Genomic DNA, 27,107 nt, shown 5'->3' with positions numbered 1-27,107 from the left:
CGGAGCTACCGTTCGCTATCTTCATATCTGTTCAATCAGAGTGATATATAAATGATGGTCTTATAATGTATGCTCAAACATGTTTCTTCCACTTGCCTGTAGTAAGCATGGTCTTCTGATCAACGCATTGTGAATCGGACGCGCTCTATGTTGACGTGATTGTTGTGCAACCAAAAGTGTTCGAAGCTACTGGCGAAGCTACTGGCGACGGGAAATGACGAACATGAATGATAGGCTGTTGAAGCCTTCTCTTCGCATTGATTGGATCTTGACGCTCAAGGCTTCGATACCTCAATCGAACGATGCAGTAAGGATGCCAAAACATGTTGGACATTGTCAGACCTTTCCCTCATCAAACCAATACCAGCACAGCTGGCTCATCTTCATTGGTCTAGTGGTCATGATTTCCGCTTGTCAAGAGTAAAATCTCGTCAAGCGCGGGAGACCAGGGTTCGATTCCCTGATGGAGAGCACATTCTTTTTGTCTTTTTGCTGAGTGCCGGGTATCCGAAAGTTATTTTGGCTCGCAGCGGGTCGTTGGTCTTTTGTTTCCATTTACTTGGAAGTGGTAGGTCGTTTAAGGCGTTGTTGTGCAGATATGGCGAAGTTCGAGGCACAGACTGTAGAGCCTCCTAAGTCTCATCCTAAGCCTTTGATGGAAGCTCACGTCCGCCTGCTCTGCGAAGACATTGTTGGTGTTCTTGTCGACTAGACATTTTGAAGAGATACGTTCTGTATTGTAAGAAAGATGAAGCATTGCAGTTGGAGATGACAAGTCGAGTGTATGCGCAAGCAGATGCATGATGACGTGAGTCTGGGGAAGGAGCGACAAGTGCAAGCACTTGGCAAAGCCGAAACGAGATTATTGTTGAAGGTTCGTCCCTTGAAGACTTGACAACCATCGACCCTAACAAGGCAAACAATGGCTGCTCCAGTGAAGAAGCGAGGCCCGACCGTGCTGGTTTGTTGAATACATCTTGATTGAGCGATAGCGGCGACTAACCATGTTCTCGTCAGGTCACGGATGCGCGCGAACAGCAGCCTCAGCGGCCCAGCACTCTGCCTCGCACTGGCACTACCAAACTTATATCCGTCGACAATGTTTTGCAGTTCTCCTCCGATATCCCTTCTGCACAGAGACGTGGTCCTCCAGGCGGACTCCGACCCGCACAACATACGCGCACTCCAAGCGGCCGACACCCTCTGGATCCGAAACTAGCAGGCCGTTCTCTCGCCATTCCGGTCGGCGGCCCTCACATCCCAGCCCGAAGCTCGAAAGTTAGCGAAAAGCTCGTCCTGCTGCCTGAAACAAACGAAAAGACCCCATCAGAGGAAGACGAGGACGAAGATGACGCTCCACCATCAGACGAACAAATCCGCCGCCGAAAGTCTCCTAGAGTTGGCGACAAGAGTTATGCCGAGCGCCTCTCAAAAGCAAGTCGTGCAGACAAACTGGCCAGAGTAACGGCCTACTGTACTGCTCAGAGCTACCGATTACGTGCTACGGCCGACTTTGTACGAGAGCAACACGGTGCCCGCACAAAACTCTACGACGACTGTCTGTATGCTGTCTATCAGCTTCCTCTTCTTGGTGGCAGTGATGGCTATCGCATTCGCAGTAGTCCTGTTCTGAAAAACCCTGGTGGTAGAAGCATTCTGGACGAACAGATCGAGGCCAACGAGCGCCGCGACCATCGAGAAGGCTGGATGGAGGAGAGTGATGAATACACGGTCCATGGTAATGCCCGCGATCATGAAGAGCCAAACTTCCGCCGTCACAGCCACTCTAGTGATTTGTCAAGTGGAGGACATGGTACCATCGCCGATGCTGTGTCTGTTGCCGAACTCTTCGTCTTTAGCTACGGTGTCGCTGTTTTCTGGAACTTCACCGCACATCAAGAAAAGGACATTCTGGCCGACTTGACGTTTAGCAGCTCTTCACACATTCCCACAAAGCTCAGCAGTACTTCTTCACCAACGCTAACCACAACCTTGAGCCTGGTTTCACGGCCGCTTAGCGAAGCCGACTTTGAGACTGAAGACTTCCACTTCGAATACAATGATGAGATCGACAAGCCACGCATTTTCAACGATATGATTACGTTACGTACCAGCGATCATATGATCAAGCTGGCTATGAGCCATGCCATCTCACAATCGACAAAACTCAGCTATTTTGAGGAACGCATGCAGCGCACCATGTCAGAAGCACAATACGTCCCTCGCAAACTAGCACTCGAAGGACAGCTAGGTATGAGCCGCAGTCAAGTTGTCAGTCTCGTTGGCAAGCTCTTCCAAGGTCGCGTCGACGTCAATCTCAGCTCAAATATGCTCGACACACCGAACTTCTTCTGGGACAGTGAACCAACATTACTGCCACTCTATGCTGCCGTCCGCGAGTATCTCGAAATCAAGCCACGCATTCAAGTTTTGAACGAACGCTGCAAGGTCTTCTTGGATCTCGCTGAAATCCTGTCTGACGCCATCGCCGATACCAAGATGACAAAGATTACGTGGATTGTCATTGTGCTGATTGTCATATCTATTTTGGTCACTTGCTCAGAAGTGATTCTACGATTCGCTATCTTGAGCAAGGGTGAAGGAAAAGGAGCTGCCATCCCGAGTTCGAGGGAGCTGTGAGCATTGTACATTACGACAAGGCGTTGGTTGGTTTAGCGACGAAATGGGGCTTGGGCGTTCAGGTTGTACATAATGGGATGTTTCTTCATGGCAGCGATGGCAGCGTATTATGGGTTGGTTTGTGTGTTCGTATCAAGGTTTAATACCACTTTTTCTTCTCTTTCTGCAGGCATACAGTGCCAATCGGTGTGTCTTCAAATCGCCTGGAACTACAAAGGACTAGCTAGTCAGAAGCATACGAACATAGTATGGAAGGAAGGGAACAGTCAACTTCCATCAACTTTCTCCGCTTGTGTGCAAAAGACTCAGACGTTTTCACGGTCAATGCATCTCGCGGTGGGGAATAGCGATGCTGCAAGCCTTTCGAGCTCGTCTCCAGAGGCATCACCTCCTTCTCAAAAGCATTGTGCAATACTATAGCTCGCACTTCGGAGTCGCAAGCACATAGAGATCTCTGACAGTGACGATGCGGTTGCAGTTCACTTGTAGTGAAAGAGCATCCCAGCAACCGAGAGGGTGATATTCTGGCAGGTGCGATTGATTCGTCACTTCTTCCACCTGCACAACGAGGAAACAACCTCTAGCTTCTCGACTACTTTTGCTGTTCTCCTCCCACCAAAACCCCAACCACGTTCCATCCCGACTTCGATCAGCGTACAACGACACTATGTCTGCGCCAGGAGAACCTCCACTCAAGTTGCTGTACCGACCGATCTTTGATTCTTTACCTCGTGTGCTCGAAGGTTTGGGTACTTGTCAATCATTTCCCTTCCTTTCTGGCTACGGGAATGTTTCTTTTGAAGAGCAACGCCTTCGCGACATATGTTCACCTCCACCTATGGCGAACAGCAAGGTTGGCAGATTCTCATCGAGCGCCCTCAAGTCTCTCAAAGCAGCCAATCCGAGTCTAACAATTGCAACAAGATATCAAAATGATCTTCTCGAGTAAGCAAATCATACGCTGGTAGTTTCTGCACATTCTGATCTCGATAAAGGCCTTCACTTCCGATCGTTATGATTCGCGTTGGTAGGGGGAAGAACACTACACCCTTTGCCATTCACAAAAACGTCCTCGAACACTGCAGCCCATTCTTCAAGTCCGTGTGGAATCCTGATCGGGATACCAACACCACTCATGGAACTAATGCACGGGAAGACTCTAGTGGATCTGAAACAGAATCAGGATGGGTACGAGTACCTGGTACCAACACGAGGCGCCTCATCGAATTCGAGCTCGATGTCAACGTAGCGGCATTCAGACTTTACGCAGAATGGGTCTACTCAGGTTATATTCCGCAAGGTCCCTTGAGGGTCAATGCTGAGGATGTCGATTTCTCTACTATCGGTCAAGCATACATCCTCGGTGAGAAGCTCCAGGACGAGAAGTTCAGGAACGCAATCGTCGACTTGCTTCTTGAAACAATCATTACGCAAGGCAATATGGACCTGACCCTACCGACACTCGTTTTCAAAGAAACCTCGGCCTCTGCACCTTTGAGAAAGCTTTTGGTCGACCTTTATGTCTGGTATGGACACAAGGACTGGCTGAAGCCAGATGGCTCCAAGACATCCACGTCTTCTGTCTTTCTTTCAGACCTGTCAGCTGCTTTCTTCGATCGTCATGACTATGACGGAGTTCCCAAAGCCAACATCCTAACTCTGAACGCCTGCAACTACCATGAGCATCCAGATGGAAAGGTTTGTTCGAACGGTATTAGCCACCCGCGAGAGATGGTTGAGCTGGGATCAGAACCATAGAGGCTTTTAAGAGACATTGAGAATAAGACATATCTTCATGTGATAGTGCTATACTGGAAGAAATTCATGTGTTATATGTTAAATGAAGGCTTGCTCGATGGAGCCCGTCAAATTGCATTGGGACAAGGTTCTCGTCGACCATCGAAACCTCAAGTGGCACATCTGCGAGGAAGCTGGGCGATGTGATGATCCGAAACAATGCAAATGAAATGAGATTTTTGGTTGTCTAAATGAAAGTGTACATCTAATCCTCCTCACCATGGTCTGTACTAGCACGACTGGCTCCAGACAAACTAGGCGTCTCCTCTTTGGGCGTCTGCGGAACTTTATCCTTCTTCTTGCCTACACCAAACACACTACTCCAAGATCTGACACTGCCTTTTCCTTTATCGCTCTCCATGCTCTTGGTCATGATGTCTTCATCTTCAACATCAAGGAGTTGGGTCGACTCACGTTTACTCTTCTCGGTGGTCGAGCGAGAGAAGGTCGGGAACTGGAACTTGCCACTGCTGTGCTTGCGGGTAAGTTTCGACATGAGCGAGGAACTTTTGTTGGAAGTGACGGAGGTTGAAGGTGCAGAGTCGGAGGCTGTGTAGCTGACGCTGCGGTCAAGGCTATCGCGAGAGTCAGAAAGAACCGAGGACGCAGTGTTGATCGAATGAGCATCTCTAGACTGGCGACCAATCTCTGGTGAAGATTCTGGGTCTACAGTCTGAGGAAGAGGCTGATGAGGAGCCTTTGAAGGGGAGGTGAGCGGCGTTGCCCCGATCAAATTGATCTTGTCGTCTTCCTCGTCCTCAACGTCTGAGGATGTGGAGCTCGGACGCGAGAAGAGGGAGCGGAAGTCTTTGGCTGCTGGGTTGAGCTTGGGGTCAGGAACGTTGCGCTTCAGCATATGAGCTGGCTTCGTGCCAATGGGCGCCAGATTGACTGTTGCCTGTGGTGGGCTGAATGCATACGTGCTGTTGCTGTCGATGCCTTCATCAAGCATGTCATAAGACAGGCTACCACCAGACTGCCCATGCTGAATTGAGGGACGTCTCGACGGTTGTCTAGAACCCCACATGTTGTGTGTCACTGCCGGAGCAGCCATCCAGTCAGAACTGAGTGGGCTACTCCTTTGATTGAAAGGCTCGTTCGCTGACCAAAGTCCCCACGAAGCATTATCCTGGGAAGGCCGAGGCAGCTCATTGGAGTGGACAGAAATAGGACGTGGTGACGATCTGCCGTCATCTTTGCCTAAGTTGCTGAGAAGATTTGATCTTTCGTTCAGAGCAGCCGCTCTGTCCTGGCCCAAAATTGCAGCCCATCCATCTGTCTTGGATCCAAACATGTTGAAGGGCCTTCTGCGTACCGCAATATGTTTCTGGCTGGGCAAGCTTTCAGCTCCAATGTTCTTGGTGTGGCCTGTGGTTCTTCCCAAGTTGATGCCGAAAAAGTTACCGGAATGACTGCTGTTTCTACGGCGCCCTGATCCTGTAATCTCGTCTGCCTCATCATTACGTGGTAGCGATTGACTTTGCGACTTGCTCAGAGAACCTAGAGCTGGACCTTGCTCGGACAATGTCTTACCGCGCTGACGATTCAGCTTGTCGAGACCCAAAATCTGACCGAAACGACTACCACTGGTGTGAGGTGCACTGCCGCTTGCTGCGCGACCAGATGTGCTAGATCTGATGGAGCGGCGGTCACTGTCCAAGTTTACATCAGGAGAGTTGAACATCAGATTACTTGCACTAGCACGTGGGCTGGCAAATAGGCTGGGCGATCTGCTACTGGCAGAATTTGGGCTTGTCGGGCCTGGCGGTTGATCAAAAGCCCTTGAAGCACCTAGACCAGGAAGAGCACCTAGACCTGGAAGAACACCAAGACCAGGTAACATATGGTTTGAGGCTTGTCTACCCTCAGAACCTGTATCGCCATCATCCTTTGCATGAATATGAGCGGCTGGACCAAGGAAGCGATCAGGTGGATCTTCGTCAGCATTACTAAGTAAGTCTGCAGGCAAGAGCTCAGCACCTGCACTCGGACTCATGGGTGCACCTCCGGTCAGCTTGTCGATTTCTGCAGGAGAAAAGTCATTCATGGGACGGTCCAAGGTCATGCCGTTGTTTATATTGAAAAAGGAAGATGCTGAGGTGGTGAAGCTTGGAGAAATGGTCGTTGGGCCAGAAGTAGCCAGAGCACTGCTGAATGCAGGCGCAGCGGAAGGAGCGAAAGGAGAAGCGGTCGAGTTGTTTGCAGAAGGGCCGCTTGGAGGACGTCTTTGGCGCAGACTGCTAGCACGCGAAATGGGTTGATCGAAGATAGGCGGAACAGCCGAAGCCATCTGGTTAAGCTCGGACTGGCGTTGTTTGACCATGGCCAGTTGGCTGTAGGCAGTGTCGAAGAAGCGGCGTGCGGCGTCCATGTTTTGGTGCGCAATCACATACTGTTCTTCCAGTCTTCTAAGCTTATCGGCCCACGCACGATCTTCCTCAGCCTCTTGAGCAGCAAGAGCATCATTGTGATCGTTGGGCTCGGATCCACTGGGCGAGTCTGTCGTGTCTCTCTCGAGTTTTTTGATCTGGCCACCAACTTCCTTGTTCTCATCTTCCATGCTCTTGAGTGTCTGCAACTCTTGGGCCTGCTTTTCCATCAGCTCGACCTTTTCGCGCTCCGTCTCTTCAAGTAATGTCTTTTTCTGCTCTGCAATGCTGCCCATGTCATCCTGCATCTGCGCCATCTCTTTCTGCCATCTTGCAGCATCGTCCTTGAGTTTTTGTCTCTCGTTCTGTTTCTGCTGAAGGGCTCTTTCCTGAGCGTTCTTCTTGTTCTGAGCGGCTTGGTTGTTCCGTTCCAAAGTGTTGACTTGTTTTCGAAGATCCCTGCTAGTGTCATCCTTCTCTTTCAGCTCACCTCTTAGTTCATCACGCTCCTTGACCAGACTGGCTTTGGCTGCTATAGCTTCTTGTTCCTCATCTTGAATCTGCTTCTCTATTTCGGCCGTTTCGCGACCAATCTCGTCTAGTTTTTCGGTTAGAGCCTGTTGGTTGTCTCCTGGACCATCCTGATCATTGGCCTCGTCGAAAGAGGAAAGCTGTGTGTCCAGACCAGGCAAGGGCGATGGGCGTCTGGCGAAAAGACTTTTCTTGGCTTGGAGGGGACCGTTGCTTGTCTCTCGAACAAGGGGCGGCGGTGTAGCGGGAACAGCCGAAACATCTGGCGGAAAGACGTGCAGCGGACGTATGACGGGGCCAGAAGAAGATGACAGGGTACCGTTGGGTGGGTCGAAGAAATCTTGAGAATCGGGCGACTTTGTACAAAGGCGGATGGGACTGCTGGCGGCGCGAAAATCGACAGCGTTGACGGTGATGATGCGCACAATGTACAGTTGGTTGGGGCGCAGATTGGAGATGACGATGGAAGTGTTGGAATGCGAGACGTGACCGATTATAGAGCCGTTGAGTTGAATTTCATAGCGATGCATAGATTTGCGCTCGTCTGCAGGCTTCCAGTGCAGGACGAAGCCATCGGCCTTGATACCAGCGAGGTCGACATGAGGATCCTGAGGAATTTCGCAACCGAGAAGGCCAACGAGTTCGTCCAAAGGCTTATGAATAACTAGATAGGCGCGGTATGTGAGCCTGTAGGGGTCAGCACGTGCTTCTGGATAGACGACGATGACGGAGAGATGAAGAAAAGGACGTCAGGGTGAAGCAAGTCAGGGAAAGAGGAATCTAACCAGACAAGAGCGGCACCAACACACAGAGTGTTGAAGGTGGTGCTGAAGAGCAGATATGCCTTGTCCAGCAACATGAGCAGGCGCATGGCTGGAAAGGAGGAAAGATGGGCCTGAGCCTGAGCCGAAGCCTGACTGGGACTGGGACTGGGACTCGCAAAAGCCGTGTCGCCCGCTGCCCAGAAAGCCTGACCGAGTTGAAGAGCAAGTCCAGGGCCACTCGGTCGCGTCAAGACCAGCCCGCCCGCTTCCATGTATATGTATAATGCTATCAGAACAATGCAGCGCTATGTATACTGTACAGCTGCATGTATCACGAATATTCTTAGGAAACTGGGTACATGGAGCAAAGTGGAGCGCCTGGGATTGCGCTCCTCTTCGCCATGTGCTTGGCGGGGGAGAAGATCATTTTGACAGGCAGCGGGCCGCGGTTCCTCTAGAAAGCTTTCATACAGCACACATGCAGACCGACCAGCACAAGCAGTCCATGCTAGGTATTAGCTATTGTCACATGTCAGATAGACCATCACATGCAGTATATCGCTGTCGGAGATCTGAGCACGGATCCAGGGCATGAAATTGATGCCTTGATAGTGTCGTACGAGTACGAATTGCTGTAGAAAGTCGTTTCTGACTCCGCCTTTCCCGCATCAGCTGCTCTGCCTGCTCTCGCTCCCGACACAGTGCTTTGTTCTTTATACTTTGGTTTCTTACTCAAACATCCCGAACCTCACGCTCCACATGCTCTTAGCTTTTGCTTGACAGTCCGTCCATCTGTCGGCGCCATGCAATACGTGCGCTCCTTGTCCGGCTCCGTGTCCAAGACGTGGAACTCGATCAACCCAGCCACCCTCAGCGGCGCAATCGACGTCATTGTCGTCGAGCAGGAAGATGGCTCTCTTGCTTGTTCGCCCTTCCACGTTCGTTTTGGCAAGTTCTCTCTACTGAGGCCTTACGAGAAGAAGGTCGAGTTCAAGGTCAACGATGAGCGTCGTGACTTTCCCATGAAACTGGGAGAGGGAGGTGAGGCCTTCTTCGTCTTCGAGACTTCTTCCAGCGTGCCCGAAGCTCTTCAAACATCTCCCTTGGTCTCACCTGCCCAGAGTCCTGACTTCAAATCCTCTGAATCGAGTGCTCTGGCGGAACCCGACTCTCTTGATTTGAACTCCTTGTCGGCTACCCTGCCAGCTGCCCCCACATACAACCGGAGAGAGCACGCCAAATCCGTCGCTGCAATCAACTTCAACCCTCTCCATCCAGATGAAAGACGTGCACGGAGCGACAACGGCCAGGTCGAATCTCAAGATGATCACGCCGACCAGTCTGCCGCCAGCGACTATCCCAAACCTCTCCCTGCCCACCTTCATCGCTCAGCCACCGACGATGCCGTTCCCGCTGCGAAAGCTGCCATAAACGCCTCCATCAAGGCAAGCGACCCTATAACACAACCCCTACAGTCCGAGTCTTCTCGCTCAAGGACTGACCGATCTACAAGCCCTCCGCCCCTCTCTGGCGAAGAAGCCATGACAAGAGCCATCAATCTCTCTAAAAAGCTATGGAGTTCAAACATTCCTTCCCAAGTCACCGACAAAGGTGACATCATGCTGGACATGACGGGTTACAAGAGCAGTGAAGATGAAGGCTTGCGCGCTGAGGTTTTGGCCAGGAGGATCCTGTCGGAAGAGCTCGAAGGAAACTATGACATTGGCTCGTTGATCGGTGCTGATGAGAAGGGCAATCTATGGATCTACAGCAGCGAAGAGGCAAAGGAACAAGCCAACCAGAAAGTCGCCCAGGGCCTGAATGTGCTCAATCCCGCTGGCTTCACTTCAGCCGATGCTCTGTCAGATCCGGGATACCATTCAGATGATTCTCGCAGCGAAACGAGTGCCACGTTCAGCGGCTCGCATATTCGACGAGACTCTGACAGTGCCGTAGGTCTCACATCCGGTCCTGCCTCTGCCCAGGCCGTCGGCGATCCCAACCGCAACTACGCAAAGACGCTTCGCCTGAGTAGCGACCAACTCAAATCTCTGGATCTAAAACCAGGACCCAACACCATGAGTTTTAGCGTCAACCGTGCTACCTGTACTGCTTTCATCTATCGCTGGCGTTGGGATGTGCCTATCGTCATCTCAGACATTGACGGTACCATCACCAAATCCGATGCTCTGGGCCACGTCCTTAACATGATTGGTCGTGACTGGACCCATCTTGGTGTAGCCAAGTTATTTACAGAGATCTCGGCCAACGGCTATAACATCTTATATCTCACCTCGCGAGGAGTAGGCCAGGCAGATACGACGAGGAATTACCTCGCAAATGTGGTGCAAGACGGAGGGTTTAAATTACCCAGGGGCCCAACAATCATGAGTCCTGATCGAACGATCGCCGCCTTAAGACGAGAAGTCTACCTTCGAAAGCCTGAAGTTTTCAAGATGGCTTGTCTGCGCGATATCATGGCCCTGTTTACTGGATCGGGTGGCAGCAATAATCCAGATAAAGCAGGCCCTACGACCTCGGCCGAGAGCAGTAATGGTATCGTTGGAAGATCAAGCGGAAAGGGCGGCTCCCCTTTCTATGCAGGTTTTGGAAATCGTCTGACGGATGCGCTATCATATCGCTCTGTTAACATTCCTAGCACAAGGATCTTCACCATCAACTCCAACGCGGAAGTCTCGCTAGATCTGCTATCGTTGAACACTTACAAGACTGGTTATGTAAGTATGCGCGAGATTGTGGACCACTATTTCCCACCTGTGGGACTACTGGTCAAAGGTGGTGGTGAAGAGTTCACCGATTTCAACTACTGGCGCGAGAAACCCCTCGAGCTTGCCGACTTTTCCGCTTCTGAGAGCGACGATGATTCCAGTGATGCGGGGTCAATACGTGGAGGTCTGCGAGGCAACAACAGATCTCGGGCCAATACTCGACGGTTCAGCGAGGATGAGGGTGACATGGCCGACAGTTATATCTCGGAAGCTCGACGTAGTATCGAAGAGGACGACGAGGACAACCCAGCCATGTATCACTCTGTTCTCGAGTCCGTAGAAGGTGGAGATAGAGACGAAGAGGAGTATGACGAAGAGGACTATGAGGATGAGGACGATGAAGAGTTGGATGAAGATGGTCCTCCTCCCCCTCGATTATTGTCTGCATCCAGAGCTTCGACTGCATGAATTGCATAGGAGGCTTTAGCAACTACCTTCTTTTGTTTGCCTATCTATACAGACCTCTCTTCGATCCATTGTACAACAGTATTATCTAAGATCTTTATAATAGAATGGCAAACCATCGCCTGCATCTAACGAGATGTCGAGAGCCAGGAATTGACAAATGGCAAGCGTGTGCGTAAAGATAGGAGGAATCTGCTGTACGATGATTCCGCTCGGTGGTGTGCTTTTGCTGAACGATCTTGAGGACACGGTCAAGGGCAATAAAGAGCAGGGTCACCATCAATGTTGTCCTAGCGACCCTAACCTACCAAAACACATAAGGTTGTTATGGTCTTTGGTGCTTGCTACTGTCCATACACACTGAAACAATGGTGTGCGGAGGTCTCTTTGTTATCTCGAGTATGGTTGTATATGAACTGAGTCGATTTCTCATGTAACCGACATGCGACGATTACCTTCAAATTTCCAACTGTGTCCAGGAGTTTTCCCCTTTTCCAACCAGTCCAGGACCTGCTGAGCACTCTTGTCTGGCGGGAAGACAGGATACCAGACTTTGACAATCTTGCCTTGCATCATTGCAAGAGTGATTCTTTTGGTGAGTTTCCTGCCTTCCCAGTCAATGGTTGGCAAACCCAGTGCCTCGACAAAGTCCAACTTTTCATCACTGAGCAATTCGTAGGGCAGGTTCAGCCTCGTCTTTACTTCTTGCTGGTAAGGCGTAGACTGAGTGCTCAAACCGAAGATCTTGTTCACACCTGCAGTTTTGAGTTCTTTCTGTGTGTCTCTGAATGAGCAGGCTTGAGGAGTGCAGCCACGGGCTCCGGGGATAGAGTTCCAAGCGTCTGGGATTGTTTCGCCTGGAGCACCGGTGCGAGGGTAGCAGAAGATAATTACCAGACCTTGCAAAGCAGAGACTTTGACAGTGGATTCATCGGTAGCTGGGAGGGAAAGAGGCGGCATAGTCATGCCTCTAAGGTGATCGCAAGCTCCATCGTCGGTAGGGATGGGTATGTCAGAGGGAAAAGTTGTGTCTCAAAGGTCAAGTCAGTTGCCTAGTACCGATAAAATCCAGTGAAGATGACTCACGAGACATGATGGCTTTATCTGTCATCTCTTGTGCTTCTTTTAGCAGTATCAATGTATCAAATGGATGTTGTGTTTCTCGACCTTGATGTTCAGAGCCGAGGTCTCAGACTGCAGTCTGGTCATAGCTCCCGGTTCGTCGGCGGCTTGAGGCTCCTTTGGCGGGGCAGCAGCGTGATGACGAGCAGATCGCAGCAAAGAGTCCAAGATCGAGGTCAGCGATGATGAAATGCAGCGAATCACCAGTCACAACGGCAAACATGACCGCGTCGGCTTGATTAACTGCTGTCTCAATATCTACACGTCCTCGTATTCCCTCGACGTTTCTTTCTCTTTTCCCTCCTCATTCCCAGCCTATGCTTTCATTACGACCTTTCCTGACGACCGCATCTGCTCAGTTTCGTCAAATTCCTCGATTTTCGTCTCTTAGAATCCCACTTGCAAACAACACTGCCTCTTTTTCAACCACATTACGCACCATGGCTACCGAATACAAGCTCAAGGGGCTTACGAGCATTGACCTGAAGAATGGTCAAAAACAGGAAGTTGAAGTTGATGGCATTGAAGGTGGAAAGATTCTGCTGGCCAAAGTCAAGGATGAGGTCCACGCCATGAGTGCCAACTGCACCCACTACGGTGCTCCTTTGGCCAAGGGTGTTCTCACTGGCGAGGGCAGAATCACCTGCCCCTGGCACGGAGGTAAGCCTAATCATCCCCTCTTGCCTGCTTTATCTATACTGACACAACGCTACAGCCTGCTTCAAGGTGTCCACCGGTGACGTCGAGGATGCCCCAGCTCTTGACCCCCTGGCCAAGTTCGAGGTTTTCGAGCGTGACGGTGCCGTCTTCATCAAGGGCGAAGAGAAGACAATCAAGGCAAACAGACGCCAGCTCAACATCAAGTGCCGCAGCGTAAAAGAGCAGGACCATGTCGTCGTTATCGGAAGCGGCAGTGGTGCTCTCGGTGCCATTGAGAGCCTCCGTGGTGGTGGTTACGAGGGCAAGATCACCGTCGTCTCCCGCGAGAACACACAACCCCTTGACCGTACCAAGCTTTCCAAGGCTCTCATCACAGACCAGTCCAAGATTGTCTGGCGCTCAATGGAGTTCTACAAGGAGGCCTCGGTCGACTTCACCTGGGGCAATGTCTCAAAGGTCGATTTCAACAACCGCTCCGTCGAGACCGACGACGGCAAGAAGCTCAACTACACAAAGCTCATCATGGCCTCTGGTGGCACTCCCAAGTGGCTTCCTATGGACGGCCTGAAGGGAGACCTCGAGAACGTCTTTGTTCTTCGTGCCCTGCCCCACGCCCAGAGCATCATGAAGGCTGCAGGCGAGAATGGTGGCAAGAAGATTGTCGTCATCGGTAGCTCCTTCATTGGTATGGAGGTTGGCAACTGTCTTGCTGGCATGAAGCACGATGTTACCATCATCGGTATGGAGGAAGAGCCCATGATGACCGTCATGGGCAAGCAGCTCGGAAAGACCTTCAGAGGTCTGCTTGAAAAGAACGGCGTCAAGTTCAAGCTCAGCGCAGAGGTCGAGGGTGCTAAGCCTTCCGAGTCTAACTCCAAGATGGTCGGTTCAGTACAGCTCAAGGATGGTACCAACCTACCTGCAGATCTCGTCATTGAGGGTGTCGGTGTCAGACCCTCGACTGACTACCTTCAGAACGTCAAGGAGATCCAGCTCAACAAGGATGGCTCAGTCAATGTCAACGAGAAGTTCCAGGTTGAGGGACTCAAGGACGTCTTTGCCATTGGTGACATCGCTACCTACCCCTACCACGGCCCCGGAGGCAACGGCAAGCCTGTTCGCATCGAGCATTGGGACGTGGCTCAGAACGCTGGTCGCTCGGTTGCTGCCACAATCAACGACCCCTCAGCATCACCCAAGCCTTTCATCCCCGTCTTCTGGTCTGCTCTCGGTGCTCAGCTCAGATACTGCGGCAACACACCCAATGGCTACGACGATGTCATCATTCAAGGCGAGACAGATGCACAAAAGGGACCCAGCTTTGTCGCATACTTCCACAAGGGCGAGGAGATTGTTGCAGTCGCCAGCATGATGAAGGATCCCTACATGACACAAAGCGCCGAGTTGATGAGACGCAAGAAGATGCCCAGCAAGAGCGAGATCCAGAAGGGTGTTGACATTCTTGAAATCTCCATCCCTTCAGAGATCAAGATTTAAATACAGCCTTTTGTCAAATACGGACAGGGCAAGACATGACACGATAAACCGACCTATCGCGTGTTGAACGCGACATGTACCGCCAAGAAGCAATAAATAGTCCTCTCTAACCAAATGTTAATGATGAAACGCGAACAAATTTTTCTTTTCATAATTTGACACTGCTGCAGTGACTCGATTCCAGACCCCAGAAGGTTGTGTAGGATTCAATAGTCGGTCCACTCGGAGGTGATGCAAGATGAAGTTGAGCATCTCAGCAACGGCTGGGAAAGTGGTGGCCGTTTGTGGTTTTACTGGCTTGGCTCGGATGCTGTCGCAAACGGTAAGGCCCGAAGCAGAGGGAGACCTTTGGTTTGTACCTGAAGCTAAAGCAGGTTTGGGCAGCAACCTGATTGGGTGGCAGGGGTAGGGCCGTGTGTACATAATGCAAGATGCCGCCGCCATCTCCGCATCATCTCACTTGGGTGGAGGACTTTGTGACCGAGACAACAAAACAATGAAGACGCGCTCTGTCGGGAGCATTCGACTTTTTCATATTCACAACGCCAGCGCATGCGCGACGGTTTGCGCTCAAATCTCATGACTGGATGTTGCGGGCGGATTAGGTTTGGACTCTCTTTGATTGCGCATCATCATGGACGACAACGGTCATCAGCGGCTTGACGATACATCCTTTGAACACGACGAATCGACCGACTCTCTCCCTTGCATTCCAACCATGTGCTGCTGTGGGAACGACGACTGCGCATTCCAGCAGCAAAACAACGAAGCCTTTGCTTCATTGGACGAGAATCTACGCAAAGCCGGACGGCTGGGAAAGGTCAGTGTCGCCTGGGTCGCGCCTCTTTCAGGCAGTTCGCAATCTCGAGTTTGCTGTTTTTGCTTGTTTGCCCTTCGAGTCTTCTGATCTCACGTTCCTACCCTACGCTTCCGTCGGATCTTTGGCCTCCAAAACCGTTTCCCCACTCAATCTCCTTTGCTATGGCAGTTCAAGCCATCCTACACCGTCGATCAATCCAAAATACACACATGTCCTGAGATATAACCAAGCCTGTCTCGGGTCCTTCCCACCCCTGCATGCCTGTTGTCTTGTTGTGTTTTGACATATTCACAGACCCTACTGTCGAACGTCAATTCGACCACCATGTCGCTGACCTGGTCATTACAGGCCCTTCTCGTCCGCCATGAAGCCTACGTGGCCGAGGCTGAGGAGCAAAAGGCTCTAATGGATGCTGAGATCACCCGTATGACCGAAGAAAAGAAGGAGCTCGAAGCAAATAATGCCACATTGATCGAAGAGAACCGCAATCTGCTTGACCAACTCGAAGGTCTCAACAATGCTGCCGTCGAATCAGATGCTCACACTCAGTCACTTACTGCCACTCTACAACAAACTCAAGCCGAACTACATCGATTGAACACACTTGCCGCTCGCACCGAGAGACTGGAACGGGAGGTCGAGGAGTACGAACAAGAACAGGCTATCCTCCATGCAACTCTTGCCCACAAGACAGAGTCGGAGAAAGCTGCAACCTTGCGATGGCAGGATGCAGAGAGAAAGTTGGCTGCCATGGAGAGCCAGCTGGAGAGGATAGAGCGTGAGGCCAGAGAGGACAAGGAGAGACATGTCGAAATCGTCGCACGTATGGAGAGGCAACGAGTGGTTGAGAAGGAACTGGATACTGTTCCTGGCCGACTCAACGGTGCTGCGGCTGCAAAGACGGCAAAGCATGGCAGCACTGTCGTCTCACACTTCGTCAAGGATATTCTTTCAGACAACGTCAATCTGCAAGCTGGAATCGCCGAGTTGCGTGAGATGCTCGACAACTCAAATGAGCAAGTCGAGATCCTAAGAAATCAACTCGCCCAGTACACGCCCACAGACATGACTTCCGACATCGAATCTCCTGCACCATCATTACGCCCGAACCTCGAGAAGGAAATTAAGCGGGCTAGTATGCAGCAAGAAGTTCATGTCCACCATCACTACCACGCTCCTGCTGAGCACTCAAGGAAAGCAAGTCTGACACTACGCCGACCAAAGAAGAAGCGCAATGTAGTCGGATCTGGTCTTTTCACACCTTCTGCAGGCTCGCGTACACCTCGTTCATCAATATCTGCAGCCAGCCCGTATACCCCCTCATCAGCTGCAGCCATATTGTCACAAACGGCCGCAAGCATCCCACATCGAAACGTTAACCGTTGGTCCATGCAGTCTCACATGACCTCCAGCTCAATGCTCAGTTCGCCTCAATCCATTTATCCGGCATCGTCTATTTGGGATCGTGACGACTCACTAATAGACTCGTCTCGACCGACTACGCCGGACAGCGAGGCGCCAACCTCGCCTTACTTTATCCATCAGTCCAAAAGATCATCATCAGGGTCGTATTTTCGTGCCTTACCACAACCGGCCTTTCGTGATGGCGCTTCAGATCGCCTTGAGGATTATGATCAGTCACCCTACAACTTTTCTGCTGAAGGCCAGGGACGGCCTGATGATCAAGCAACTACAGGAGGACCTGGTGCAATTCTTGAAGAAGATGAAGGGAATAATGTGGATTCTTCTGTGCCATCAACTGATGAAGGTAGTACTCATGTGCCTTCTTTCATTGACAACACTGAGGTCTCGGCTTACACCAGGCCAACAATCCTGGACGAGGACATTTACACGCGCCCTCGGCATCGCCGGGCTGCTTCGCATGAATCCTTGATCTCCGTGTCTGGAATGGATATTCACACCCTCCAATCTCGTCCGTCACAGCTTTTGACAGCACAAAGTTCGAGGTCCTTCTCATCACAAGCCTCTGTTACAGCTACCCTCTCCTTGGCACATGCTGCTAGGCCTGCGTTAATGTCACGAACATCAAGCAATAGCCGTAGTATATTGCAAGGAGTGGCGGCTGAACAGAAGGCTTCTAGTACACCGCCAAGGGGTCTTGGTCAAAGGGTAGGCGGATGGGTGTTTGGCAAGTGGGGATCTACCCCGACGCCTACAGTCACCGTGTCTGCACCGATGGACCAAATCAAAGTCAAGCAGAAGCGCTTGTCAACATCAGCGACCAAGCTAAGACCACCAGGCATCAACCAGGCCGGACCCATCTTTGGATTCGGGCCAGAGCCACAACTTCCTCGCGAGCCTATTCTCAGGACCTTGAATGAAGAGGAGTTGTGGGAATGCTTAAACGAGTGATCCTGGCTGCCACGTTCCAAGTCTGAAATCACTCACTCGATCTTCTTCACATCTTCCCTGACAGCTGTACCCACATGCCTGTCCCACCATTTTTCATCTAATCCTCCATTCTCCTTTGTACAGCGGATTTTTACCAGGGTGGATACTTTTATCATGTTGTTTCATCGATACCCCATTACGTTCTACCATCTAAACCTTAACTCTTCTTCCATTTACTCTGGAAATACAGGCTTTAATGATATAGCCTCAATATAATTTGCATATGCTCGTTCGCTTCAATGCTGCTTCGACTCCGCACTTTTACTCGATTTGAATTTTGCCTAAGTGACTTTGTCAAGCTTGTTGGCACGAAATGCTTGGTATCGCTTGAGTTTATGCTTCGCGATGGCTCGTATGCGCTGCGTTTCAGGATCATGAACACAAGTTGACTCTAGATGCTCCAGGTGTTCGATTGATGGCGCGAGTTATTACGGGAGATGTGCGGCTTCCGCTGCAATAACGACATCCCGCCCGAACTCGGGCGAGATGTTAATATGCTTAAGGACGAACATCCGGAGCGACAGCCCTAAGAAAGGCCAGGGTGACCACCATCGAGGCTCAAGTTGGACGTCTCATCTCGTCAAAGCACGAACCATTCGCTTCGTTAACCCTCTTTTGCTGTCAACCTCAAACACCTGAACCACAGCCAAGCCATCGCTTCACGCAACGAAACATCGCTTGGCCCAATAAAGGATGCCACCGAGGGCATACGCCCAATACGTGAACTCAAGCGATCATGGGATATCGCAGGCGAGGGCGTGGTTCCAGAAGGTGAGCTTAGATGCGAGAATGGGATATATAAGAGGTGAGGTTCATCCTATATGGAATCGATTCTTTTTCTCATCACCTTCATTCCACAACCACTTTCTCTACTCTACAGCGGGCTCTGGCAGTCTCGTCTTTTTATCAACAAGTTCTTTATCCTTGATTGCTCTTGAAAGCAACAAAGTCATTCGCTAAGACCTTTCTCCTTCTCTTACTGCACAACTTCAAGATGTATATCTCTACCGCCACTCTCTCCTCCATTGTCCTTGCGGCATCTTTGGCCTCTGCTGGCCCTGCTCACGTCAGAAGAGCTGATGCCTACGCTCAGTGCGGTGGCCAAGGCTTCACTGGTTCATCCACCTGTGTCGCTGGCTACCACTGTGCCGAGTCCAACGCCTGGTACTCTCAGTGTGTTCCCGGTGCCGCTGCTGCTGCCGCCGCTCCTGCTTCCAGCCCTGCTGCTGCCAACGTCCAGACCAGCGCTGCCGCAAAGGCTCCCATCTCTACTACCAACAAGGCCGGCTCTTCCCAGCCTGCTGACAGCCTTAACAAGCTCTTCCAGGCCAAGGGCAAGAAGTACTTCGGTACTTGCGGTGACCAGGGTACCCTCGGCAACGCTCAGACTGCTGCTATCGTCAAGGCCGACTTTGGTCAGCTTACCCCTGAGAACTCCATGAAGTGGGATGCTACCGAGAGCAGCCAAGGCAACTTCAACTTCGCTGGTGGTGACTACCTCGTCAACTTTGCCAGCCAGAACGGTGACCTCGTCCGTGGCCACACCCTTGTCTGGTATTCCCAGCTTCCCCAATGGGTCCAGAACATCAACGACAAGACTACCCTTACCAACGTCATGAAGAACCACATCACCAAGGTCATGACCCACTTCAAGGGCAAGATCTACGCCTGGGACGTTGTCAACGAGGCCTTCAACGAGGACGGCACTCTCCGCCAGAACGTCTTCATGAAGGTTCTCGGCGAGGATTACATCCGCATTGCCTTTGAGACCGCCCGCGCCGCCGACCCCAACGCCAAGCTCTACATCAACGACTACAACCTCGACTCTGCCAGCTACGCAAAGACCCAAGGCTTCATCTCGCACGTCAAGAAGTGGATTGCCGCCGGCATCCCCATCGATGGCGTTGGTTCCCAGACCCACTTGGGCAAGGCTGGCTCCTTCAACAACCCCGACAACGTCCCTGCTGCTTTCAAGGCTGTTTGCGCTGCTGCTCCCGAGTGTGCCATGACTGAGCTTGATCTTGCCGGCGCTGATGCCAGCAGCTACGTCAAGGTTGTCAACGCCTGTGTTCAGACCAAGAACTGTGTTGGTATTACCGAGTGGGGCATTTCCGACAGCCAGTCTTGGAGAAAGAGCGACAGCCCTCTGCTCTTTGACAGCAACTTCCAGAAGAAGCCTGCTTACACTGCCATTGTCAACGCTCTTAAGTAAGCGTTTTCGATCCAGGGTTGCATTTTGTTTGAGCGCACTTCTCTTCTTGATGGATTGTGGTTTTGTTTCGGACGGATTCTTTTTGATGCATAGGATCTCCTTTTGGAGTGTGAGGTATGAGATAGCAAATGAGAAATGTGTGGTTTTCTTGTGGAACATATGCTCTTGTCCACATTCCTTCTTGTGATTGTTTGGTTCCTCTGTGATGCAACATCTTTGCAATTGTGATCTGAGTATGAATGATAAACTACGTATCTACTCTGCTAGCAGTGTCCTCGGTCTATACAAGTGTGTCGTCCTGTCCAGCGCAGTTGGATGTTGGACTCCCCGTATGCTTCTACTACGTCCAAGTCAAAAGTGTGTCTAGAATGATCCTGCTAGTATTTGCAAGCCACGAGAACAGTATACAAGCTTCACATCCTCATGACAGATAGATCTGAATGAAAGAAGGATGGTAATGGTTTGAAGATGTCTGATGCAAAATTCCATGGCGATGTGTTGAAGTGCTTCTTAAGTAATCATTAGTTGCGGAAAGATCTATGTGGTACTCCTGTACTCTCTCGAGCCTCGAATTTGTGTCAAAACCTACGAGCAAGCTGCAGGCGATACGCTAGTAGTAGAAGCTGGGTTCTATATGAGAACGTGTAAACCATTGTCGTGAGGTAGTATTTGCGGTCTTGCAGGCCCGCTCAACGCCAAGGTCGGCTGCACAGCTTTATATTTGACAGAATTTCTTCAGCGTCCATCAAACCAGCTCTGCTGGCGCAATGGTAGCGCGCAAGACTTCTAATCATCTCTTCGATGAACCGATATCTTGAGGCTGTGGGTTCGAGCCCCACGTGGAGCTAGCTTTTTGCACCATGTCAAACCGTATGCGACAGAGGAATGAAAGGTTCCAGATCGTTGGTGTTTTCTTTTTCCCGCGTCTTTTTTTGGTGGCGTTGAAGCAAGATTCAGCAAGGCTTGGCATATGTCGTTGGTTGAATCGTTCAATCCGATGTTGGCCGAGGCGTTGCCGAAGTCTAGCGAACGCTAGCTGTCTTGGATTGGTATTGCATTAGGAAGGGACGATAGATGGATGACTTCCCTTCTTGAATGCCGTCGCATGTTAGTGAAGTCGTGTGAGGGTGTATGCAGTCAATCGATGCGTAGATCGGGTGCTGCAAGTCCGAATCAGACGTCTAGGAACATTGGTTTAGAGTGAAGATGCACTCTGAAGCCAGCCTTGCGATATATTAAATGGTCGATATGCTTACCAGAACGAATAAATGTCGTTTCATTCCTGATGCCTTTTCCGAAACCAGAGTCAGTATGTCTGCTGCCAGTTTTTCAGGGAGGACAGACCGATCAGGCCGGTGTAAGCAAGTTGTGGAAGGCAGAGGCCGAGGACCGAACCTGCCGACGTCTTGGACTGCAGTCAAATACCCAGATAAAACATCGCGACTCGGGACAGACAAATGCAGTTGCAGCCTTCCGTATCTTATGCAGGGATTGAGATAGGCCGAAATCGTCGGCATTGGATTGCCCTTCTGTCACAAGTCTGATAGTGGAAACCGAAGGCCGACAAGGTATTTACATGTATCTCTGCAGCGGCGATAAGGAGTTGGAGAACAACATATTGTATTCCAGTACTTGCTCTCAGATTTTCCATCGTGATCATCTCAAAAGCTCGTTGATATTGCAGAACACGATGAATCGTTTACCTACACTTGACCCTCATGTCCTTACCATTGCAGATCTCAAAGAGGCAGCATGTCGCGATATGCCGGCAATGTATAGAGGTACTTGCAGTAATCCTGATCCTGTTAACCCAACTGATTGCAAGTAGACTACTATAATGAAGGGGCCATGGACTTGATCACGTACGTTCTCCCAAAGACATGAAGAAACACTCTCGCTCATGTCAGCATAAACAGTCTCAGGGACAACGAAGCAGCCTTTAATCGCTACAAAATTCGACCTCGAGTTATGATCAATGTAGCCAAAATTGGTCTCGAGACTGAGATCTTTGGTACAAAGGTGAAGGAGGTCATCTCGTCAAGATGTGGTGGTGATACTGACTTGTGAAATTAGACTGCAGCACCTTTCGGATTCAGCCCAGCAGCTATGCATGGACTAGCTCATCCAGACGGCGAACTTGCAACCTCGCGCGCAGCAGCAAAAGCAAACATCTGCATGGGGCTATCAGTGTTTGCAACACAAAGTCTTGAAGATGTGATCGCCCAGAAAGCTAGCAACCCATACTTTATGCACATCTCGATGATCAAGGACAAAGCGGCGTGTGCTAACACTATCAAACGTGCTGAAGGTTAGTGATTGAGCAGACAGAGCACCAGGAAATTTGGAACTGACAAGCATACAGCTGCAGGATACAAAGCCATATTTCTGTCAGTAGACGTACCAGTATTAGGTCAAAGATTGAATGAGCATAAGAATAAATTCGAGCTACCTGAAGGACTCCAATGGCCAAATCTGACTGCTGTGGGCGAGGGGCTCGAGTATGGTGAGCAAGGTAAATTTCCTCACTGTAGTCCACTCGCTGATCATAGTAGATGCAACCATTGAGTGGCACACCGCTATACCATGGATACGATCACGGACTAAACTGGAGATATGGCTCAAAGGTGTTGCTTCGCCAGAAGACGTTTCATTGGCGATACAACACAAGGTTGATGGTATCATGATCTCAAACCATGGTAAGTACTATCCAGGATTTGCGAGATGATTGTTCCCCTTCGAGAAAATGCGCTAATCTTGCAATTTCCCTAGGTGGTCGTCAACTCGATGTATGTCTCGCACTGCCTGTCTCTATGTCGAACTTACTGACCAGAAAATAGGGTGTACCCGCAACACTTGATAGCCTTCGAGACTGTGCTTCCGTTGCCAAAGGCAAGATTCCGATCGCGTTCGACGGTGGTGTAAGAAGGGGCAGTGATATTTTCAAAGCATTGGCATTGGGTGCTGATTTTGTGTTCATGGGAAGAGTGCCGATATGGGGACTTGCAGTAAGTTGAAAGAGATTACAAAGATGGTGAAAAGGGACTGATGATCTGGCAGTACAAAGGGCAGCAAGGTGTTGAACTTGCAGTCAAGATATTGATGGCCGAGTTGCGTATGACCATGGCATTGGCTGGGTAGGTGCATGTTTGTATCCTCGAATGTGGCCTTTGCTGACACGATACTAGATGCAGGACTGTGAAGGAGATCAATCGAGGGCATCTTGCGGTGCTGAAGGGCGATGGAGTGCTGTGCAAACTGTGATCGACCATTTGATACAACGATTCAGGTCGGGCGCACAGAAATAGCTTCCACGGTCTTGAGTATGTTGTCAAGCCAATCTTCAACCATCTTAACGTCCGCCTCGTGTTCAGAACGACGGTCCTCCAGCTCTTCCTCTTGTGGAAACTTTAGTTCAAGGAGCCTCATGTCGTTAATGATAACTTGGGTAACTGATCTGTGGGCCTTCAAAGCATCGTAGACTTGCCGAGCCATTAGAAATGGAGACGGAATCAACATCTTTACGTGATATTCGAGCTCGAGATCTAAGCACTCGAGTTCAGCTCCAGTGATGGTCGAGATGTCGTGGTCATGTAACTTTTCTGGACTGTTTCGGTGAAGCATACTGGCTATCCTGTCTTGATTTATCTGCAACTCTTGCCAGCCCAGCAAATCGCGGCCCAACTCGTCCATGCTGTCGAACAGCTCATTGGATCTGGTGAATATGGATTCCAGCTGTTCTTGATCAGTCGGGGCAGACTTGTCCAAGTCAGTTGCAGTTGACTGCGAGATGGACGACAGACGGAGGTTTGATATCTCCATCAACTCCTGTCTGATGTCAATTTAGCTGAGCAGAAAGACTATGACAGCGGATGTACCTCATCAGTCTGAGTTGAGATGCTGATCTGTGAGATGTCGATGTTCGAGAGATTGGGATCATCCACATGCAAGCCGTCCTGTAGCTCGCTACCACTACGACTAGTCATGTCTGTCATCTCTGCTGACGTTGAGTTGTAGAGGTGGGTAGATGGACGAACGTAAAGATGAACGGAGAATGATTGGAGAAGCGCTGGTGTCGTAAGGTGACTTCGGTCGATATATGTGAGTTCAACTGTGGTCTCTGGAAGTGATTAATGATCGAGTTGACCACTGACGATGCTTTGGCAAGCATAGGAAAACTCGCAAAAGTCCCGGAGATAAGTCCGTTCACTCGGCCCTACCTCTAGCAATTTGCCTGGGAACTTGCCGTAGTTGAGCTAGTGACTGCTTGATACTCACTCCGAGATGATTAGCAGGCCTTTGTTGCAACACAAATGCGGCAGGACCGCTCAATGGAAGTCCTCCAGACAGATTAAAAAAAGCGGAGTTGGTGATGATGGTAAACACGATGTGAAGTCGAAGCAAACGCCAAGGCCAGACAAAAAGAGTCCATGCTTCCTGCTGCCTTCTCAACCCGCGAGTTCCCACTGAACTTACCTTCAATGTTATCACTTCCTTCCACCTCGGATGGGCATGCCGGATAACGACTTGACCGTGCTTTGCCGAAGACAGCATCATCGACGTGAATAGCGTTCCATTCTTTCACTAGCTCAACACAACATAGTAGGCGGACGATAATGCTAGTCTTCCTCTATGGCGGCGAGAAGGATGTCGAACATAAGTCAACCACATACGAAAGAATGACACGCACTGTGCGTACTGGTAAACCTGAGTTTTTGACAAGGTTGCACGGCATCTTTGTTGTGCCTGGGGCCTGCCACTGCCACGGCCCACCAGCCACAGTGTATGCATGCATCAAACTCTATTATTCCCGCCCAGCAACCACCCTGTATTCCCAGCTTTCCACCAGCCACGAACAGAACCACAACTGCACTTTTTATGCCGCTCTCTCGTCCATCTACAACTCTATCTCAAAGAAGGTCCACCAGGTTGGTATAAACTTCTCGGCTCCCCCCACGGGTGCCTTTGATTCGCAGAGCCGCGGACCCGAGTCCTGCATTTCTACACCACTACTTGCCATTCGCTTGCTGTTTAAATCCCTCTGCTAGACTCTAGCCCACTCGATCCGTCTAGAGCGCCTGCAAATGGTCGTGTATTCATCATCCCGTCTCTGATTTCCTTGATCTCGTGTCAACCGTTTGCGGGAGGTGTATGCTGAGGTGGGTATGAATCGTGTGATTCCTTTTCCCAACCATGCCAACTCATCCTAATCCCTGCCTTACCACGCGACTGAAAGATGTGACCCACAATATGGTGGCTAGGAGATGCAGCACTTATATCACTAGAGTATATCTTTGCATGAACTCGCGCTTGTTTCATCAGAACTCCCTCATATCATCTCTACACTCGTTTTAGAGAGATGGTTCCTTCCGCGCTTCTCCTGGCCACTCTAAGTGGTCTTGTCACTCGTTCTTTTGCTTATTCGTTGTCCGATAATGTCAACGAAGTAACCGTTGCTTCCGGAACCACCTCGCTGATTCTCAGTGCCAGCCCTGCTTCATCAGCGTCTGGAACATCGAGTGCACTTCGACTGGTTACTCAGATCTCAGATGGTCAGATCCAGTCTCCGGCCGAAGCGACTGCTTCGCCAGAGGGCACATTGACTACAACCCCCGGCGTGGTCTCGTCCAATACCACGTCTACTGTCGATGCTGCTGCTGCTTCCCAGAGTCCCGATGGAGGTATCCTCTTTATCGCACCAGACAGCACCACTCCGGATCAGTCCATGCTAGCGTCAAGACAAGAGTGTGAAGCGCTCATGGATTATCAGCTGCCCGGAAAGAGCAGTGTTCCAACAAACTTCAACTTCTCTGGCAATGTCAGAACCTACTACGTCGCTGCTGAAGAGGTGGCTTGGAACTATGCACCCAGTGGCTGGGACAACTGGCTCGGTGTACCCATCCAAAATTCTCCACATGCAGCAGCAGCAGGCTATCTCAACATCACCGGGTCCATCGGTGCAAGCTGGGGTCTGGAGTTCCAGAAGGCTGTGTACAAGGGTTACACAGACAACACTTTTACTACTCCAACCGAACAACCTGCCTACAATGGTATCAACGGACCCATCCTGCGAGGTGAAGTTGGTGATATGGTTCAAATCATGTTTGTCAACAACCTGTCCAACCACTATGCAACAATGCACAGCATGGGTCTGTACTATGGCAAGCAGTATGAAGGGTCTCTATACCCTAACACTACCAATGGTGGATCACCAAAGGTGCAGGAGCAAGATGCTGTCCCTCCTGGTGGCTGTGCAGTATACAAGTGGATTATCACCGATTCGCAGGCACCTGCACCAGGTCAGAGCAGTCGTCTCTGGTCTTACCACAGTTTCGTCAATATGCCGTCGGATCTTTCAGCAGGTCTTTCTGGACCTCTTATCGTGTACAACAGCGGCGAGATGAACAGCACAATGTCGTCTCACCGTGAGTTTGTGGTCACGACCAACACTCACTTCGAGGCCAAATCATTCATGGCTGGCATCAATGCAAAGAATGCTGGAGTGGATACCAGCAAGTTGCAGGTCACCAATCAGCTCGTTCAGCCTTACAGTGGTAATGAGTCGTTCTGGGTGCCTCAGATGGCCAACTCGCCAGCAGTTATGCTCAGCAATGCGCAGGGACCCATCTTCTACACGATGAATGGTTACGTGTTTGGCAATGGAGCACCTTACGAGATGTGTCGCAATGATCCGGTTATTTGGTACGTGATGGCATTCGGTGGAGCATCGCACGTTTTCCACCTTCACGGCAACAACTTCCAGTACAACGACATGTGGCTAGCGGCTCAAAGCGTCAATGCTGGTGAAATGTACACATTCAACATGAATGCTCAGCTGCCTGGTGTGTGGCAACTTTTGTGCCATGTCAGCGATCACAACTTGTTTGGTATGCAGCAAAACTACGTTGTGTATGGTACCGAGGAGGATGGAGAGACTTGTCCTCTGCCACCGCTGACTGCCAAGTTGGCTGGTAGCCCGTAGGCGATTGAGAAGGAAAACATGTAACATTGTACATACAAGGCGGAACTAATTAATGTGTATATCAGATGAATAGTAGTGAACAAAGTTGTACTTGACGGTGGATTTGTGTT

General features: G+C 50.5%; 11 protein-coding genes across 11 annotated transcripts; 8 read left to right on the top strand and 3 right to left on the bottom strand.

Annotated features, from left to right (window-relative positions):
• Positions 1-922: 922 nt before the first annotated feature.
• M437DRAFT_36578 (DUF155-domain-containing protein) lies at positions 923-2,640 on the top strand (the record flags this gene model as incomplete). The annotated part of the gene is made up of 2 exons (XM_041019477.1): positions 923-961; positions 1,018-2,640. 2 exons carry the CDS (start codon positions 923-925, stop codon positions 2,638-2,640), a joined length of 1,662 nt encoding a protein of 553 aa, XP_040884859.1.
• An 838-nt stretch (positions 2,641-3,478) lies between these two features.
• On the top strand, positions 3,479-4,398 carry M437DRAFT_38468 (uncharacterized protein; the record flags this gene model as incomplete). Its single annotated transcript, XM_041019839.1, has 2 exons — positions 3,479-3,585; positions 3,636-4,398. The coding sequence occupies 2 exons, from the start codon at positions 3,479-3,481 to the stop codon at positions 4,396-4,398; spliced, it is 870 nt and encodes a 289-aa protein (XP_040884858.1).
• Positions 4,399-4,642: 244 nt separating this feature from the next.
• Positions 4,643-8,208, bottom strand: M437DRAFT_38381 (uncharacterized protein; the record flags this gene model as incomplete). The annotated part of the gene is made up of 2 exons (XM_041019823.1): positions 4,643-8,024; positions 8,123-8,208. 2 exons carry the CDS (start codon positions 8,206-8,208, stop codon positions 4,643-4,645), a joined length of 3,468 nt encoding a protein of 1,155 aa, XP_040884857.1.
• Positions 8,209-8,904: 696 nt separating this feature from the next.
• On the top strand, positions 8,905-10,986 carry M437DRAFT_21703 (LNS2-domain-containing protein; the record flags this gene model as incomplete). The annotated part of the gene is made up of 1 exon (XM_041019024.1): positions 8,905-10,986. A coding segment is annotated over one exon (2,082 nt), but the record flags the coding sequence as incomplete, so codon positions are not given.
• Positions 10,987-11,724: 738 nt separating this feature from the next.
• On the bottom strand, positions 11,725-12,324 carry M437DRAFT_38354 (thioredoxin-like protein; the record flags this gene model as incomplete). The annotated part of the gene is made up of 1 exon (XM_041019821.1): positions 11,725-12,324. A coding segment is annotated over one exon (600 nt), but the record flags the coding sequence as incomplete, so codon positions are not given.
• A 533-nt stretch (positions 12,325-12,857) lies between these two features.
• M437DRAFT_37644 (rubredoxin-NAD(+) reductase) lies at positions 12,858-14,574 on the top strand (the record flags this gene model as incomplete). The annotated part of the gene is made up of 2 exons (XM_041019674.1): positions 12,858-13,077; positions 13,133-14,574. The coding sequence occupies 2 exons, from the start codon at positions 12,858-12,860 to the stop codon at positions 14,572-14,574; spliced, it is 1,662 nt and encodes a 553-aa protein (XP_040884854.1).
• A 715-nt stretch (positions 14,575-15,289) lies between these two features.
• On the top strand, positions 15,290-17,746 carry M437DRAFT_11199 (uncharacterized protein; the record flags this gene model as incomplete). Its single annotated transcript, XM_041018601.1, has 4 exons — positions 15,290-15,394; positions 15,743-16,633; positions 17,201-17,424; positions 17,497-17,746. Coding segments are annotated over 4 exons (1,470 nt in total), but the record flags the coding sequence as incomplete, so codon positions are not given.
• Positions 17,747-19,100: 1,354 nt separating this feature from the next.
• Positions 19,101-20,012, top strand: M437DRAFT_28332 (family 10 xylanase; the record flags this gene model as incomplete). The annotated part of the gene is made up of 1 exon (XM_041019134.1): positions 19,101-20,012. A coding segment is annotated over one exon (912 nt), but the record flags the coding sequence as incomplete, so codon positions are not given.
• A 1,696-nt stretch (positions 20,013-21,708) lies between these two features.
• Positions 21,709-23,279, top strand: M437DRAFT_71613 (FMN-dependent dehydrogenase; the record flags this gene model as incomplete). Its single annotated transcript, XM_041025709.1, has 10 exons — positions 21,709-21,799; positions 21,847-21,880; positions 21,935-22,037; positions 22,092-22,326; positions 22,381-22,521; positions 22,571-22,714; positions 22,788-22,804; positions 22,856-23,023; positions 23,076-23,152; positions 23,204-23,279. 10 exons carry the CDS (start codon positions 21,709-21,711, stop codon positions 23,277-23,279), a joined length of 1,086 nt encoding a protein of 361 aa, XP_040884851.1.
• A 21-nt stretch (positions 23,280-23,300) lies between these two features.
• M437DRAFT_80463 (uncharacterized protein) lies at positions 23,301-24,001 on the bottom strand (the record flags this gene model as incomplete). The annotated part of the gene is made up of 2 exons (XM_041027362.1): positions 23,301-23,843; positions 23,894-24,001. The coding sequence occupies 2 exons, from the start codon at positions 23,999-24,001 to the stop codon at positions 23,301-23,303; spliced, it is 651 nt and encodes a 216-aa protein (XP_040884850.1).
• Positions 24,002-25,374: 1,373 nt separating this feature from the next.
• Positions 25,375-26,997, top strand: M437DRAFT_35961 (Cupredoxin; the record flags this gene model as incomplete). The annotated part of the gene is made up of 1 exon (XM_041019353.1): positions 25,375-26,997. One exon carries the CDS (start codon positions 25,375-25,377, stop codon positions 26,995-26,997), a length of 1,623 nt encoding a protein of 540 aa, XP_040884849.1.
• Between the last annotated feature and the right edge of the window lie 110 nt (positions 26,998-27,107).

This window comes from Aureobasidium melanogenum (assembly GCF_000721775.1).
Source record: "Aureobasidium melanogenum CBS 110374 unplaced genomic scaffold scaffold_1, whole genome shotgun sequence".
NCBI classification, from domain to species: domain Eukaryota; kingdom Fungi; phylum Ascomycota; class Dothideomycetes; order Dothideales; family Saccotheciaceae; genus Aureobasidium; species Aureobasidium melanogenum.
This window is presented reverse-complemented; position numbering and strand designations above follow the sequence as displayed.